Below are 17863 nucleotides of genomic sequence, written 5' to 3' on the forward strand. Positions count from 1 at the left end.
ATTCAGGTGAACTCATAATAGATCCCAGGGAATCACTGGACAGGGTGAGGGAATATTTTGAAAATCTTCTCATCATGAAAGGAAATTTTCCTGGTGGTGCTGCGAATAACCAAGCTTATGGGGAGGAGGAAAATGATGTTGGTGAAATTAGGCTTGAGGAAGTAGTTGTTGTTTGATTCATCAGTCCATAGACTGGTTTGATGCAGCTCTCCATTTTCATTTCTACATAACTATTGCATCCTACATCTGCTCTAATCTGCTTGTCATACCTTGGTCTACCCCTAGCGTTCTTACTGTCTACACTTCCTTCAAAAACCAACTGAACAAGTCCTGGGTGTCTTAAGATGTGTCTTATCATTCTATCTCTTCATCTCGTCAAATTTAGCCAAATCGATCTTCTCTCACCAATTCGATTCAGTATCTCTTCATTCATGATTCGATCTATCCATCTCACTTTCAGCATTCTTTTGTAACACCACATTTCAAAAGCTTCTATTCTCTTTCTTTCCAAGCTAGTTATTGTCCATGTTTCACTTCCATACAATGCCAAGCTTGAGATGAAAGTCTTCAGGAACATCTAATTTCTATATCAATGTTTGAAGTGAGCAAATATATTTTCCTAAGAAAGCTCTTTCTTGCTTGTGCTAGTCTGCATTTTATGTCCCCCTTACTTCTGCCATCATTAGTTATTTTACTACCCAAGTAGCAGTATTTATGTACTTCCTTTAAGACTTAATTTCCTAATCTAATATTTCCTACATCACCTGCCTTCGTTTGACTGCACTCCATTACTTTTGCTTTGAACTTATTTATTTTCATTTTTCACTCCTTACCCAAGATTTCATCCATACCATTCAGGAGCTTCTCGAGATCTTCTGCAGTCTCAGATAAAATAATATCATCGTCAAATCTTAAGGTCTTGATTTCCTCTCCTTGGATTGCAATTCCCTTTCCAAATTCCTCTTTGATTTCCTTTACTGCCTGTTCTATGTAAACATTGAAGAGGAGGGGTACAAATTGCAGCCTTACCTCACTCCTTTCTGGATTCCTGCTACTTTTTCAAAGCCCTCGATTCTTATGACTGCAGAATGATTTTTATACAGATTAAAAAATTTTTGTCTTCTGTCGTGACAGACAGGGTTTGAGCTTAGGTGAGCTTGTAGGAAATGTCAGATTGGTTGGAAGGTTGGTTGGATCGTTCCTGAGTGGTAGGAATGTATAGGTTGGGAAGTTTCAACTAAGGTACAGAGAAAGAGGAAGTCGATGAAGTGGATTCCCGTGGAGATAATGTATTCTGATACGTAGAGTTAAATACAGTATGTACACTGTGTACAATAAAAGCAAGACTTAATTTTGGCAAGTCTTGAGCGAGAAGTTGTCTACTAGTCTTCTGTTCTAAGTCAGGATTGAGAAGACATTATTATTATTATTAATAATGCTGGTTGCGTAATCGTCCTGCCGACCGGCAGAGATTCTGCTAGCAACTCGTCCGCGAGATGAATGATAGAAGCCCTGAATCATGATTTCCCTGCCCTTTTATAGCCTCCGGGGGCCACACCCTATGTTCTGGAAGCTTGTGGAAACCGGCATACGTGACTACCGAACTTTCCGTAATTCTAGCCAATCAGAGGCCTGTATCCAAGAGACGTTTCTAGTACCTTCTTACTGCGTCTATGGAGTTAAACCATGCCCCGGTCAACATGACTCACGTCCTGTATGACAAACTTCTCTGTTGCTCAAGATTTCCTAACATGCAAGAAATATGACTTCCACTCTTAACTATTCAATATAATTATTTTACAAACCTTCTTTTACCGGGTATGCCTATACCTGACTTCAAGCTTCTATTACAGGCTGGTTCCTAATATATCAGGTACAGCTATTCCTCCTACGTTCCCTGGGTTCGATCCTCGGAGGGAATAGCAGTCCTGAGTTCAAGTCCCTGGGGGGACACGACAGCTGCTTCTTTTTCAAAGCCCTCGATTCTTATGACTGCAGACTGATTTTTATACAGATTGTAGATAATTCTTCGTTCTCGGTATCTAATCCCAATCACGTTCAGAATCTTAAATAGCTTGGTCCAATCAACATTATCGAATGCCTTTTCTAGATCTATGAACGCCATGTACGTGGACTTGTCCTTCTTAATTTGATCCTCTAAGATCGGACGTAAAGTCAGGATTGCTTCAAGTGTTCCTACATTTCTTCTGAAGGCAAATTGATCTTCTCCCAACTCAGCTTCAACTTGACTTTCCATTCTTCTGTAAATAATACATGTTAAAATTTTGCTGGCATGAGATACTAAACTAATGGTGCGGTAGTTTTCACACTTGTCAGCACCGGCTTTCTTGGGAATAGGTATAACAACATTCTGCCAAAAATCGGATGGCGCTTCTGTCTCATTCATCTTACACACTAAATGGAATAATCTTGCCAGATGCAAGATGCACTAGCCATGCGTCTTGGTGGATGTGCTATGTACCAACTGATGAGCCCAACATAGCATATGGTGATATAGATGTTGATTCCCATAGGGAATCTGAAATATTTGTCCTGAATGAGTAAATTTATAATACCAATATAAATGGTCATTTTTTGGACATTATAAATTTTCCAGGTAACTCGTTCTTGGTTGCCAGCGTTTCGGCCTCGTGTGCTAGGGTGGGCTCATCAGTTGGTACCTAGCACACCTACCAATACGCTGGCTAGTGCATACCGTGGAGGCCACTGCGTAGGCTAACTGGAGCCACCGGCAGTGCCAATGCACTAAGAGACTTTGTCTCATTATAAAAAATTGATGCCTGCTTGGCCATCAGATGATATAGATGTTGATTCCCATAGGGAATCTGAAATATTTGTCCTGAATGAGTAAATTTATAATACCAATATAAATGGTCCGTTATTGGACATTATAAATTTTCCAGCTAACTCATTCTTGGTTGCCAGCGTTTCACCCTCGTGTGCTAGGGTGGGCTCATCAGTTGGTACCTAGCGCACCTATGGGAATGAACATCTATATCATCAGCTCAATTCTTCTCCGGTTGCCTTTCTTAGCCTTCAGATGTTAGGACATGGCCAAGATATTCTATGTAGTACTGGACGAAGTGGCACTTCTCATTTGGCAAGTCAGTCCATGAGTGTTCAGTCGTTCCAGCACTTTTTTCTTTTCTTTAATAGTTGCTTTATGTCGCACCGACACAGATAGGTCTTATGGCGACGATGGGACAGGGAAGGGCTAGGAGTGGGAAGGAAGTGGCCATGGCCTTAATTAAGGTACAGCCCCAGCGTTTGCCTGGTGTGAAAATGGGAAACCACGGATAACCATTTTCAGGGTTGCCGACAGTGGGGTTCGAACCTACTTTCTCCCAAATACTGGATCCTGGCCGCACTTAAGCAACCGCAGCTATCGAGCTCAGTCGAGCACTTTCCTCAGATGTACAAGGTATTCTTAAAAATTCTTGCTGTGAATTAAAATGTCAAGATACATTTCGAAGAAATCTCCAACATATCCTGATAATACCTTATCCATTAGTCGCATGAAGGTGGCAGGAGCATTCTTCAATCCAAAAGGCATTACTGCAAACTGGTACAATCCTCTCGGTGTCACGAAGGCGGTCAGTGGTCTAGAACTTTCCTCGACCTCCACTTGCCAGTATCCGGATTTGAAATCCAGCGTACTGAAAACCTTAGACCCATTTTCTTGATGCAGTGAGTCTTTCAGGCCAGGCATGGGGTAGGCATATCCAAAGTTCCAAATATTTATAGACTTGATAAAAGCTGAACTTCTAGTGTTTCTCAACTTCAATGTGTTGTACAGAGAACTTATCTTGGAAAGTCAAAACAACACTAACTTACTTGCAGTACCAAAACATCTCAAAAATATGGTTGGCATGATACTGTCTAATTAGGTTCATACTTTCATAGGTAATAATTCCTAATGATGTTATACCCAAAAATTGGCATAACTAATACATTTAACTTGTTCATTTCATAAAAATCTTCCTTAGTTTTGTACAGTCTTCCTCTAGATGACCTAGTGATTGTAGTACGAGGTAACGTGATGAGTGCCAGGACCTCATGCAATGATCACTCAACCTTGTGGAGAACTGGTGTCGGGAAGAACAACTATCAGTCAACCCGAACAAGATAACTCTGGTCCCTTTTACAAGAAGGAGAAAATTAGAGGGTATGAGATCACTGAAGCTCTTTGGGCAAGATATATATATATAATATGGAAGAACAGGCACTGCACCTAGGTGTAGTGTCAGAAAAAAATCTCACCTGGAATCCACATATAGAAAGGAACAAAACCCGGGCCAAGAACATGATGTATGCATGTAAAAGAGCCATTAGGAAGACGAGGCCTAAGACCATCAATGGTAATGTGGATATACACAATGATCATTAGACTGTTGATGGCCTATGCTGCAATCATCTGGTGGCAGAAAGTAAGTCAAGGAAAAGTCAGCAGTAAATTGGATAGCCTACAGAGAATGGCATGCATAGCCATAACTGGGGCTATGAGAACTACGCTGACAGAAGCCGTGAATACTTTACTAGACCTCCCATCACTATGTAATTTCATAAAAGGACAGGCTACAATAAGTTCATATAGATTGGCACAATCAGAGTGCTGGAATGCACAAAGTCCCCATCTAGGACACTGCAAAATTAACAAATAACAGAGGAAGTTCTACACATGCCTTCTCATCATATGATACCAAAGTACAACTTTGAAAAACCGTTTTGAGACCCAGATAAAAAAAAGAAGACTGGGATATCAGCAAATGGAATACTGAAAAAGAAGATATAGTGTGGTGGACTGATGGCTCAAAGACTGTGGATGACACAGGAGGAGGGATCAACGGTGGAAGACCTGAGAGATCAATCCAGATGAGCCTGGGTAGACACACTACAGTCTTTCAAGCTGAAGTGATAGCTCTAACAACATGTCTTGAAGAAAATATGAAAATGAACTATAAGAATAAGAACATTTTCATTTTTACGGACAGCCAAGTGGCCACTAAGGCACTAGAGGTGGTCCGGATAATATCCAGAATTCTCTGGTATTGCCACTCACTTCTCCTGAAGCTCTCAAAGTAGAACATTGTCAAAATAATATGCGTACCAGGCCATGCAGGTATAGAAGAAAATGAAAAGGCAGATAAACTAGCCAGGAAAGGAACAGAAACACATTTTGTAAGCCCAGAACCTGTATGCATGAATTCCTATGGACAAGCCCGACACTACATAGGAAAATGGATACAAAAGAAACAAATGGAAAACTGGAAAAATTCTCCAGCATGCAGGCTTGCAAAGGAACTGATAAAAGGACCAAACAAGATGCATACTAAAGAACTGTTGAAACTCAGCAGAGAAAATATAAGATGTGTAGTAGGACTGTCGACAGGACACTGCCATCTGAAAAAACACCTTCATAGAATTGGAGTAATAAGAGACAATGTATGTAGGAAATGCAATGAAGCAGAGGAATCAGCTGAACACATACTTTTCGAATGTGAGGCACTGTGGAGAATCTGAGTCTCCACTCTAGGACTAGCAGGTGAAGAGAGAGAAAAAATACAAGAAGACCCAACAAGAACAACCTACAGCTTTGTGAAGGGAGCAGGTATATCTAGGTGGGAATGAAGGGAGAAACATGGTAGCAAAAGATCTTAGAGGTTGACGGTAATTAGGAACTAATATTTAGAGGCCCCATGAAGAAAAGAAGAAGAAGACAGTCTTCCTCTTATTTTTTAAAATCGTTCTTTTTTTATTTTTTATCCCCAAACAAATCTGACAACCATAGCCTATTGGTCTTTGGTTCATAGGGCCCCAGGTTCGATTTCTGGCCGGGTCAGAGATTTTAATTGAACATGGTTAATTCCTTTGACTTGGGAGACTGTGTGTTTGTTTTTTCTTTAACACTTCTCTTCATATACACACCTCGTATCACACTACCAACCACATAGGGTTGGTGTCAGGAAGGGAATCCATTTGTAAGACTCTGAAGAAGGCCAGGAAGAATCTCATATGGCACTTCCTGATGAGTTAACACATTCTGTGGTACATTATTGTAGGTCTTTTTAATGTCTAGATATATGTTTCTCATTGCAGAAAGTTGTATCTTTGAGCAAATACAGTAGAGATAATCCGCTACACTCTGCGAGATATCGAGGGACAGCGATGAGAGCTCTGTCTAGTGGAGTGACCTGGAGTTAATGATTCTGTCATAAGAGCATGTTTGTGAAGTTTTTGGCGATATTTATGCATTTGCAGTAAGTTGACATAAGTAAATAGTAGCGTGTGTTATTCCTTTGTATCTCCTCTCAATGTGAGTGGAAAGATATGTGGTGCGTTTGGCTACAATAACTATGAAGTGCAGAAGGATTCGCGGTCTTTCTTCCGTTTCCCTTGTTACAAGAAAATGTAAGTAAATATTGTGTTTGCATACATATTCTTCAATAGACACAAGATTTTTATAGTACTTCCTAAACTTCTGACCTGCGCGACCCATATTTTAACTGGCTTAAAATATAATAAGCTTATTTTATTGTATAGTGCAGCAATTAACCTTCAATACCGATGACTTGTTGTAGGTGCGATCTGTAGGTTTTGATTTAATTCAGGAAAATGCATGTGCATATGTGTGTGGCTGCATGTGTTCCAAGTTACCCCATTTGAAATGCTGTAATACGTTGTCAAGCAGTGAAGAAAATATGAGTGACTTAAGAAATGTACATATTTTTTTGAAGCAAAATAATGATGCAAATTTGCTTTATCCTAATGTAATGGCAAGTATAGCTTATAGGGAAATTTTGAATGTTTTTGAGGCCTAAATTATAGATTTTCTTTCTGTTAGTAGGCTTCAAGTTAAGAGGAAAATTGTCCAGCTCTTAAATGTTAATTCATTGAATCGTGTGTAAGGAATGTGCCGATATTTTTAATAATGAGTGTCTTAATGTAATGATACGATATTTTTAAATGAGAAAAAAGGCAAATCTAGCCGTAAAGGTTCAAGTACATGCTAAAGCTAAAAAAAGTAATACATAAATGAAGGACCAAGCCCTTTCACAGTAGTCCATTTCACACCTTGATTATATGTCTAATTTCTGTAATAACCTGTTAAATAATTCTTCATTTGTTTATCCAGAATTGCTTTACCAACTTTGAAGTTAATATCTTAATGACTTTTTCTTTCTAGATGTAATTTATTTATCCATTTCCGTATATGCTTTTCCGTTGATATTTGAATTTAGCGCGAATTTCCAGGTCACGCCTCTAGGAGCGCCATTTGCGAATTATCTCCCATTTTAACAAGGCTAAATCCAAAAGTGTTGCGTATTGTCTCTACTGTATTTACTTTGAGGTATAAATCCATGCCAGTGGTAGCGATAAGTACCTCGCAGACCCCGCGGGTGGGGGGCTTATGGCTTGTGAGGGGCCCATGACTGTTTCTTAACACATTCACTGCCAGGCATTCGGAGGTGATTTAAATGCCCTGTGCCAGACATTTCTAAGGGAGGTGAACTGGTTTGACATAGTTACAAATAAAAGTGCATGTGAAGAAACATAACACACATAATAGCATGAAATTTTCATGTTACCTTCAGTAATGTTTAAAATGAGCTGAAAGCAATTTCTAGGCATAATTTCATGAATATCGGAGTAGCAAACATGTTTGTTATCCAAAACATTTCTACCTTACGTTTTTTATGATACCGGATCATCCAGTGTCCTAAAAAAGTTTGCATCGCATCTAGAGTAACAGGCTTCCAATTATCATACATGCAGTATATAGTAAATGGTCTTGCTGCTGTGTTCAAAAGTTGTTCCACGTTTTGGTTAGTTTCTGTTGCAAGAAATGACAAAAAATGCTGGCGTGAAAAACAACATGAAGTACGCCATGCAAGATTCATTGTTAGGTAATTCACTCATACCTGCGTTCTTTGAATAATGGACATGTCCAGGTTAATCGGTGTCTGCCCAGTCATCTGAATCAACAGCAGATATATCCTCCGAAAATAAATCCTTAACTGTCGCTGGACCTACTTTATTAGGTTCATCACTCGCGACTTCAGCAGTTGAATCGCTATCACTTTCCTCCAAACAAGGCACTAAATGATTTTCCGACTCACAATCGACATATACTTCTTCTAACATACCCCGTGTATCACTTTCCTGGAAGTAATTGGCACTTTTGTATGATTTACAGGCCATTTTACCAGAGCACAGTAACTTAAAACAAACACGGGGTTACTCAACAAGTGAAGATACCACGTGTTCGGATGTCAACAGGAAGTTACTTTACTAGGGAATGTGCTTTGTATGTTTATCGATTGATACATTGATCCTTCATTTTGAATCAGTGAAAGTTAGACTGCATTTGGATGACAACTGTGGGAGCTAAAATCAACTGTTTGAAAATATGCACTTAAATGTCAATCGACACGTTTGGCACTGCCAGCGTGCTAGTTTTAAAAGATCAATCTGCGTGCTTGGCGCTGAATGAGTTAATGTAGTAGGTGAAGAGTGATTTTACATACTGATAAAGCTACAGCACACAACACAGTATTATTTTTTATTACAGAGGGTTATTCCAAACGTAGACCATGCTAGTGCAGAGCTTCTTTCGTCAATAGGAGTACGGTAGTTATTTCTGAGAGAATGTGGGTTTCCTAACCTGTTCCAATAATAACCATCCCTTGCTGCCACGCACAACAATCAACAAGGTTTTTGAAGTAATTAGCCAGTTCTGAGAACCCAGTAGTCAACGACGATGCGATAACAAAGTCATCCTCCTTATCTAAACTTTAAATACTGAAGTTTCGAGCCTGTTTATAACTCTCGGCAGCCGGTGTAGCTAAGTAGGCCTCCAATGGACAGTTGAGTTTTAAATAGTAGTAAATTATTTGGTCCTAGGGACAAGATTATTTCTTAATATTGTGATGGTCAGCATGTTTTGGTTACTATAATTGGAATATGCATTTCTTGTGTGTGTGCGTGCGTGCGCGCGCGCGCGTGTGTGTGTGTGTTTGTACTATATAAGTATTATTTAAATTCCTTCAGGTTTGAAAACTAAATTTTGTAACTTATTATTATCATCATCATCACTCTCCATTGTATTAATATACAACCTGTACTATGAAATAAACTTGAAACTTTCCTTATCAGGAAATGAGGGGGCCATTTTTAATCATTGCGAGGTGGGGGGTGGGAGTGAGCTCCTTAGCACCGCTACTGATCCATGCTGTTGTTTCTCACCATACTTTGAAGTTCTGCTCTCTAGGGGGGACTTCTTAATCTGGCCACCCCTTCCATTGTTCTTTTTAAGTAAACTGTATTTCACTTCCTTCCTCTCTGGAGTTAATTTTCCAATATTATGCATTGAAGTTAATGGTAATTTACTTTTCTCAAGTTCAACAGTTGAAATTCTAACAGTCTGTCTTGTTTTGCAGGTTCGTTTTGCAAACAGTAGACCAAAAGCAGCATCAAACACCAAAGCAATGCATGTTATCAATGAACAGCTGGGAAGTCTAAAAATTGATGAAACTCTTGCAATGGCTACGAAGAAAAACCCACAAGTAGAACATGATCATCAGAAAGTTGTTCAGCAACAAAGTCATCTTGTGTCTAATGTTCAACCTGAAACTTCTGCTCAAGAAACTGAGAAAAAGCAACAGATACAGTCAGAAGAGCGTCCATCTCATAAGGTGGGATTTCATAATCTTGCAAGCAGAAGTTCTTTCTCTAAACTTAAGAACATGTTTCAACTTTCAGTGGTGGAGGAGGAAGATGAAAAGGCTGTAGATAATACGTTTCATGAGACAGATGATCTGAGCGATAAAAGGGTGTACAATGCTTTCTGTTCGACTGTGCAAGAAATGGAAGGAGGTGACCAAGACGAAGACCTTTGTAACATAAACACTAAACAGGGTAACACGCACATTGGTGAAGAGCGAGGTGAGAACCAGGTGATGCAGCAAGTGCTCAGTCAAACAAATAAAGGTTCCTTTATTGAAACTGTAAAGGCTGACGGTACCAGGGAGAAAGCATTTGAAGATGGACGACAGGAGATATGGTTTCCAAACGGCAATGTCAAGAAGATATCGGCAGATAACACCATGACAAAGGTGATCTACTTTAACGGAGATGTCAAAGAGACATGTTCAGTGGATGGCAAGGAGAAGTACTACTATGCGGAAACGAAGACATGGCATACTACCTATCCAGATGGTATGGAGGTGCTGGATTTTCCAGAGTGAGTACCTTCCTCTTCTGCTTGTTGTTAAACATAGCTATCTAAATATTTTATTCAGTCTGGAATCTGAATCCTTTTCTGGACTGGTTCTAATTTACTGTCTCTGTGTATTTTATGTACTTACACCACTTATCTTCTGTTTTGTTTTTTGTATTCAGCTTTGTTGATTGCTAAATTCTGTACTCCTATTTTACCAACTTCCATTCGTGGAAATCACCGGTCAGTTTTATTAGTAGGTTTGAAGCAGGACACTAAAATATATTTACTTTCCCTAGAAAAAGGTTTATGATGGGGGAGTTTTAGGGCATTTACAATAGTGAATGATGAAGACAATAATAATAACTTCCTGAGCAGTGCAGTAGTGCCAGATTTGTGCAAAGCATAAAAAAATTGGCTAATACTCTGCAGTATTCGGGTAAGAGGTAGAAGTTGGAGTTAAAAGGGGAATAGGACTGTTCATAGCACACAACATAGTTTCTGTTAGGCATGTAAATTCTCAAAACTTAAGGAAATGTTTCAACCTTTATCTCACATGTGAAGCAGTAGCTGAAGTAGATGAAATAGACAAGTTTTATGAAGCACTGAGTGCCGTAGTACTTACCATCAACAACAAGGATAGTATAGTGTTGATGGGTGATTTAAGTGCAAGAATTAGAAATAGAACTGGAGATATAACAATGATAATCCAGAAAGGTCATCCTACTACGATAATGGAGTAGACCATCCAGCCATTGACTGTATGCTAAGCAGTGTTGGTGGTGGGAAATAACCTTATCTCCTAAAGGAATCAACGGCTTAGAGTGGTGGAGCTGCTTTAATAAGGTGATGGTCCTTCAATGGAGGAAATGCTGCTGAATACCATCATGTAGCATCTGTTCTCCAGTGGATCAGCTGCAGAAAATGCAGGTAATGTCTGTTCTCCAGGTCAGGGGTTGTTACCAGCAGTGTCTGTACTCCAGGTTCGGGGCAGCTGACTAAACATCAGAATAAGCAAATGAAACTCTGGTAACTACTTCTCCAGGACATCACTGTAGTGAGAAATTATCAAATCACGGCACCTAGTCCCAGGCAGCTCTTGAATCAGCTAGGGAAGCAAAGAATCTCCCAACTCAAAGTAATCCAGTCCAATCTATGATTTGCTGTTTGAATATGTAAAGTTTGTTTATGGCCAGCAAACTGGACAACACTTTAAACGAGATGAAGAAGCTCGGGGTTGACATGCTTGGGATGAGCGAACTGAGGTGGTCTGGCAAAAGCACTCTGAAAAGAGACATAGGAGTCCTGTATTTCTCTGGCAGTTTAGAAGATAACAACTTATACTGCAATGGAGCAGGCATATTCATTCACAAAGAATAAAATAAAATATGTCTCTAGCTTTGTAGCTTTATCAGAGTTATGCTCTTGCAGCTTAATGGCAGTCCTTTTCAGATAAATGTAATACAGTTGTTGCTCCATACAGCTGGCAAAGTATGACAGCAGAGCAGAAAACTTCTATGAATGTGTGACTTAACATCCTTAACACAGTGAAAAAGATTAGCATTGCAACGCTAAAATAGGAAAAGGGTGGTGAAGTGACTTTGTAAGAGAGTGGGTACTTGGACAAAGCAATGACCATGGAGACAGGCTCTACCAGTTATGCCAAAAGACAGAAGTGGTTATCACCAGTACTTGATTCCACCTTCCAGAAATATGACTGTACATCTGGACATCTCCAGCATTGGACATCTCCAGCAGATGATGAAGAAAATGATGTAAGAAACCAAACTGATTTCATACTTATTAATAAGAGATTCAGGAATTTCATAAAGAGGGCAAGAACTTATCCTAGCACTCATATTGAATTGGATCTCAATCCATTGATGGCTAGCACAGTTTCAAGCTTGAAGGTTATATATTTTTAAAAAGTAAGCTCTCTTCTTGAACTGATGTACAGAAACTGGCTGACAAGGAAATTAAAGATACAATTGTCCAAGAATTGAACTTAGAACTGTCCCTGCATATTGCAAAATGGAAATGATTGGCTGTATGCTGCTTACCCACGAGCAATGCAGCCGGTTGGTATACGCTTGGATAGCAGTCGCAGATTGTTTGATGTATCTTCAATTCCTTGTCTTGTCAAATGACCTAGTAGGGTACCTCCATGGATAATACGATAACCTGAAATAATCCTGAATCTGCACACCGGCCCAAATGAGAACACGGACCCCTCCATTTATCGGCGGTTCTTCCTGTCCGTTGTTAGCCGGTATCTAGATTCAGTAGTTGTTTACATGAATGGTTCAAGGGGCGAAGTGAAAGTAGGCTGTGCGTTCATTGTAAACAATAACGGGTTTCTTTTTCCTCTACCGGACCTGCTGGCCGGGTGTTGGGATGCTAGCACCAGAATCACGTTCATGTGGCTCGCAAGTCACATGGGTGTAGATGGAAACAAGTTGAGTGATAGGGCTACCAAGGAGGCTGTCACATTGCAGCCATTGCCTTACAAGGTTCCAGCCAGTGATATTTGTTCTCAGCCGAGACATTTGTTTATGTCCTGGAGTGGCAGGCCACCCCTCTTCCAAATAAGTTGAGAGCAATAAAAGGAACTATGAAGGTATGGAAGACTTCCCTTCGGGGTTCTTGGAGGGAAGCAGTTGTATTATGTCATCTTCGAATCGGCCACGCTATAGCAACGCACTCCCACTTACTGGAGGGAAAAGCCCCCCTCCCGGTGTGTATTTGTGGCGGTCATCTTGCCGTGGTACATATCCTTACGGCCAATCTGTGCTGTAGTCTAAAACTTCCAAGTTCTATCTCCCTCATCTTACAAGATGACGAGCAGACCCCAGAACAAAGGCAACAAAATTATATGTCCTTGGGCCGTCCTCATCATGGATCTCGTATCTGCACCATGGAACCACACCCTGGGTCACTTGAGGAAAGCTCTAAACATTCCAGAGATTCTAGAATATCTCTACACGGGGTTCACACTCACTCATGATTAACTGAACAAGTTTCGAAGAACAATCCCCCTGAATACCACCAGAACTGATGTATTACTTATAATATGAATTCTAAGTTCCCTCGCATGAAAAAAATTGATTCTCACTAGTATTGTCACTGAAGATAACTGAAGATCAGGGAAAACAAAATGGATTATGTCCGAATGTCAGTGAAATCAAACTTATGACCGCTTGTCACATCACAAAGTTTTAACTTCAATTATTTGTGGATATTTACAAGAACAAAGAGTTCATTCACATATGTGAACACTGTTATAGCTTACAAAGAAATACAAGTTTGTCAGAGTTACACTATCAACTTCAATATGAATTCTAAGTTCACTCGCATGAAAGAAATTGATTCTCACTAGTATGGTCACTGAAGATAATTGAAGATTAGGGAAAACAAATTGGATTATGTCCGAATGTCATTGCAATCAAACTTATGACCGCTTGTCACATCACAAAGTTTTAACTTCAGTTATTTGTGGATATTTACAAGAACAAAGAGTTCATTCACATATGTGAACACTGTTATAGCTTACAAAGAAATACAAGTTTGTCAGAGTTACACTATCAACTTCAATATGAATTCTAAGTTCACTCGCATGAAAGAAATTGATTCTCACTAGTATGGTCACTGAAGATAACTGAAGATTAGGGAAAACAAAATGGATTATGTCCAAATGTCATTGAAATCAAACTTATGACCGCTTGTCACGTCACAAAGTTTTAACTTCAGTTATTTGTGGATATTTACAAGAACAAAGAGTTCATTCACATATGCGAACACTGTTATAGCTTACGAAGAAATACAAGTTCGTCAGAGTTACGTTATCAACCTCATGGTCTTTACCAATGTATTATACAACTAAGTGAAGTAAACTAATAAATCCACCTAATTGATACAATTTTTTTTTTTTCCTTAGGCAAATTTACATTTCAGTAGTACATGTTTCATGTAGTATCTAAACATCTTCAGCTACAATGTGTTTAGGTGATATATTAATCATATTAGTCTTAAAACATACACAACAACATAAAAATTTTGACTTTGTTAAGCCTTGAAGGGGAAAGGGGGAGTTAAATGAAATTAACTATATCTAGTCTTAGATTAAAAATGTATTGCCTTAAACACCTGTGATAACATATCCAAATAGGTTTTAAAATATAATCTGCAACATGCAATCTCGGATCTACTGAGAAAAAAGAAAAAGTTATTCCCGTCTTCTTGTAGTATCATGTCTTGTTTAAGAGATTCTGAGTAATGTACATATGAAGAAAACTGGTGATGTTTGCAGTGAAATTTGACACTTCATTAGAGAAAACAGTATGGATGTCTTGCATTTGACTGTACTTTGTAGGCAGTTGGTGATTTGTATCTCGATGTGTAACTGGAAAAAGGAATTTAGGCCGTGGTAAAAAAAAATTTACTACTGTTTAGATCTTTGTTGACTTATCCTAATATTGGAAAAGTCGCTCTTTCCTCACATTTCTTGGGAATATTCTCTCAGCCGTTGCTTTGGCTCTCCGTCTGGTGTTGTACTGATGTGTATAAGTTGGAACATGTTCACTAGTGCAGCGAGGTAGGGAGGTAGGGGAAGAGGGTGTGTCCTCAACTCCATGATGCTTGCTGTCTCCTGAGGGGAGGGAGATTTTTACTAAGAATCAGGGGATCCAAGTTCGTTTATACTGATCTTTGGAAAGTTGTGTTTCTTTCCTAATATCTTCAGGTATATTAAGATGTGCTTGTAAAGGGGATTTTTATGTTCAGAGGCGTCATTCAGGCTAAATTTCTTGAAAATAATACCTAGAGGATTAGAGTAGCTGAAGAGTTATCTGATCCTATAATGCTTAAAGGAGGCGAGGGGGTCCCACAGGACAGTATTATTGGACTTTCATGTTTTCTTATATATACCGAGTGGTCCACTAGCCCCTTATGATCCAGTTTTATGCATCCCTTCATCATCATCATCATCATCAATGTCCCACTCCAGTCCCCCAGGTATGGTTAACAAGCCTCCCCTGCTCCTTTCTGTCCGTCAACCTTTCCTGCTCCATTACTTCCACCACATCGAATCCAGCTTCTCTAATGTCCTTCCAAATCTGATCCATCCACCTTCTTCTAGGTCTTCCAACTGGTCTCTTTCCCTTAACTTCTGTTTCTAATTCCCTTCTTGCTACCCTTTCCTTCACATTTACTACAGTTACGAAAGACATCGGTCCCTCTCCCTAAACCGGGGTAATATAACGAGATGTGTGTTTACAGGCTAGAAGACAGCAGGAATTGTCAGCACCACTATTAATTCATTATGGGTGCCTCGAATGAACCCGTAAAATGAGTACAGATACGCAGAACATGTACTTTCAAACAGGAGGTGGACACACAGACCGGGAGCAAGGTACTGTATAGGTTGGGAAGTGGGCGCCGTAGGTCAAGTGTCAGAGTAGCTCACATGGCAAGTGGGCGGGGAGATATGTGATAGTGGACAGTGCTTGAGGTAGGAGGTTCGAATCACACATAAGAATTTTTTTTAACAGCCAGATGCCTGGGATGTGGTAAGGTTGTATACTTGATAGCTTCCAAGGACTGATTTGTTTATTTGACCTTGTAAAAGGCCATATGTATCGTTCCATTGGGTATGGTGCTGCATTGGACGAGGATGTGGAGATGATGGTCTGTGGCAAGTATAGGCTGGGAAGTGGGCGTCGTAGGTCAGTGGTTGCAGCAGCTCACGTGACTAGCGCACGGTAGGGTGTGTGATAGTTGACAGTGCTCAAGGGTTAGAAGGTTCAAGTCCCATGCAAGTATTTTTGTAAGCCAGTTGCCTGGGATATGGCATGGTTGTATACTTAATATCGGTATTTTTCACAGACTGATTTGTTTATTTGTCCCTGAAAAGGGCCGTTGGTATGGAGCTGGGTTGATAGAAGCTAGGAAACATGTGACAGGATTTCAGTTATCCACGTCGTTGAACGCAACACCTGCTCAAACTGACGACCTCCATGGTCAAAACAGAGTTGCGTGCAATGTTGTAAGGACCGTCTGGCCTGTTGTAACATCTCTGGCAAAACAGATAGGTATGCCTTGGTGATGAGCTGTCTAAGGTGACAAGGACTGGCCGGCTCCTTTACATACACCAATTGTTTTACATGGCCCCACAGAAAAAATGCAGGGGTGTAAGATCGGGCGATTTGGCGGGCCAGGGGACAGGTCTTCCCCTTCCTGTCCATTTATAATGATTCGTCATGTTGAAACCACATCCTATAGCGGTCAAGGAGTGGCACGTTCCAAAAATGATGGTAGTTCATCTCGGTGAAACCGCATATAGTGTTGGCTGGTTACATGGCCTCTCGGAGAAATGGGGACCGATGAGGTGATCACCCATGATTCCACATCATACATTCACACCCCGCTGTACCTGAAAAGTTGTCTGTCGCACCCAATGGGGATTATCCACACTCCAGTAATACATATTATGGCAATTAACGGTCCATTGTTGTGGAATCGTGTTTTGTCCATAAAAGAAAAGAGTCGCTAGAAAAGCAGGATCAGTGTCAACATGTTGTAGGATCCATTGACAGAACGCCACCCGGGCATCGAAATCATGACCATGGAGCTCCTGGTGTAAGTGCAAAAGTGGTGGGTATGCAATATCCGCATAACAGATGCTCGGCTGATGTTCGTCTCGTGTGCAATGCCCCGTGTGCTAGTGCGAGGGTTATGCCAGATAGCGTCAAACACGACCTCTTCATTGTCAGCAGACGTCACGGGATGATCTCGAACAGACCGTGTCCTTTCCACGGGTGCAGTATCCTGCAGATGTCTTTCCACACTCTGAAATGTCATGCTTGTCGGTTGTCATCTAAATATAATTAGTTATAAAATATTTTATTCCACCTATTCAATACTATACATTATTTGCAATGCCTATGCTTATATAATAATGCGTTGCTAGGTACTAGTTTCAACCTCAATTTAGGTCATCATCAGCCTAAAAAATTACACTTTTTTATCGGATGTCCTGAAACATTACCCTCTTAGAAGGAATAAAAACTAATAAAGTGAACTATATGTACATTGTGATAACATTCATTATAAAATGTGGTTGAATACGTGAATGAGATTAAAATAGATCGTGATGCTGATGATTAGATAAAAACAGTCAATGAAAATGTCTAAGTTTAAAGTACAAAATATTGTCTATGAATCTGTAAATTCAAATGTACATTACGTTAATTTTACGATGATATTAGGATATTACATAAACATTAAGTAGTGCGCAAAGATAAAAGCATAGAAATTTCATGGCATTCTGATTATTCTGATTACAATGTCCAGGTTGTTCTGGTGAGTTCTATGGCTATTACACTTTCTTATAAAATTGTGGATGAATTGTACATTACATCAATTTTATGATGATGTTAGGATATTACGTGGACATTGAGTACTGCACAAATATAAAAGCATAAGAAATTTTCATAGCATTCTGATTACGATGTCCAGACTGTTTTGTAGTGAGTTCTATGACTTAATTGCACATTCCTATCTATGATTGAAAGTTTTAATTTTGTACATCACTGGTGCAGAGGGTTTGTATAACTTGCTTAGAATCCAATA

At 39.7% G+C, this 17863-nt stretch overlaps 1 protein-coding gene across 2 annotated transcripts in view; it reads left to right on the top strand.

The window, feature by feature from the left end:
- Positions 1–17863, top strand: part of Sas-4 (spindle assembly abnormal 4) — a 202940-nt gene that overhangs the window by 127806 nt on the left and 57271 nt on the right. For both annotated transcript variants that reach the window (XM_067144344.2, XM_067144346.2), the window contains exon 7: positions 9459–10261. In XM_067144344.2, the coding sequence (XP_067000445.2) occupies positions 9459–10261 (803 nt within the window). The remainder of the gene's footprint in view (positions 1–9458; positions 10262–17863) is intronic.

Source organism: Anabrus simplex, chromosome 3 (assembly GCF_040414725.1).
Source record: "Anabrus simplex isolate iqAnaSimp1 chromosome 3, ASM4041472v1, whole genome shotgun sequence".
Classification (NCBI taxonomy): Eukaryota; Metazoa; Arthropoda; class Insecta; order Orthoptera; family Tettigoniidae; genus Anabrus; species Anabrus simplex.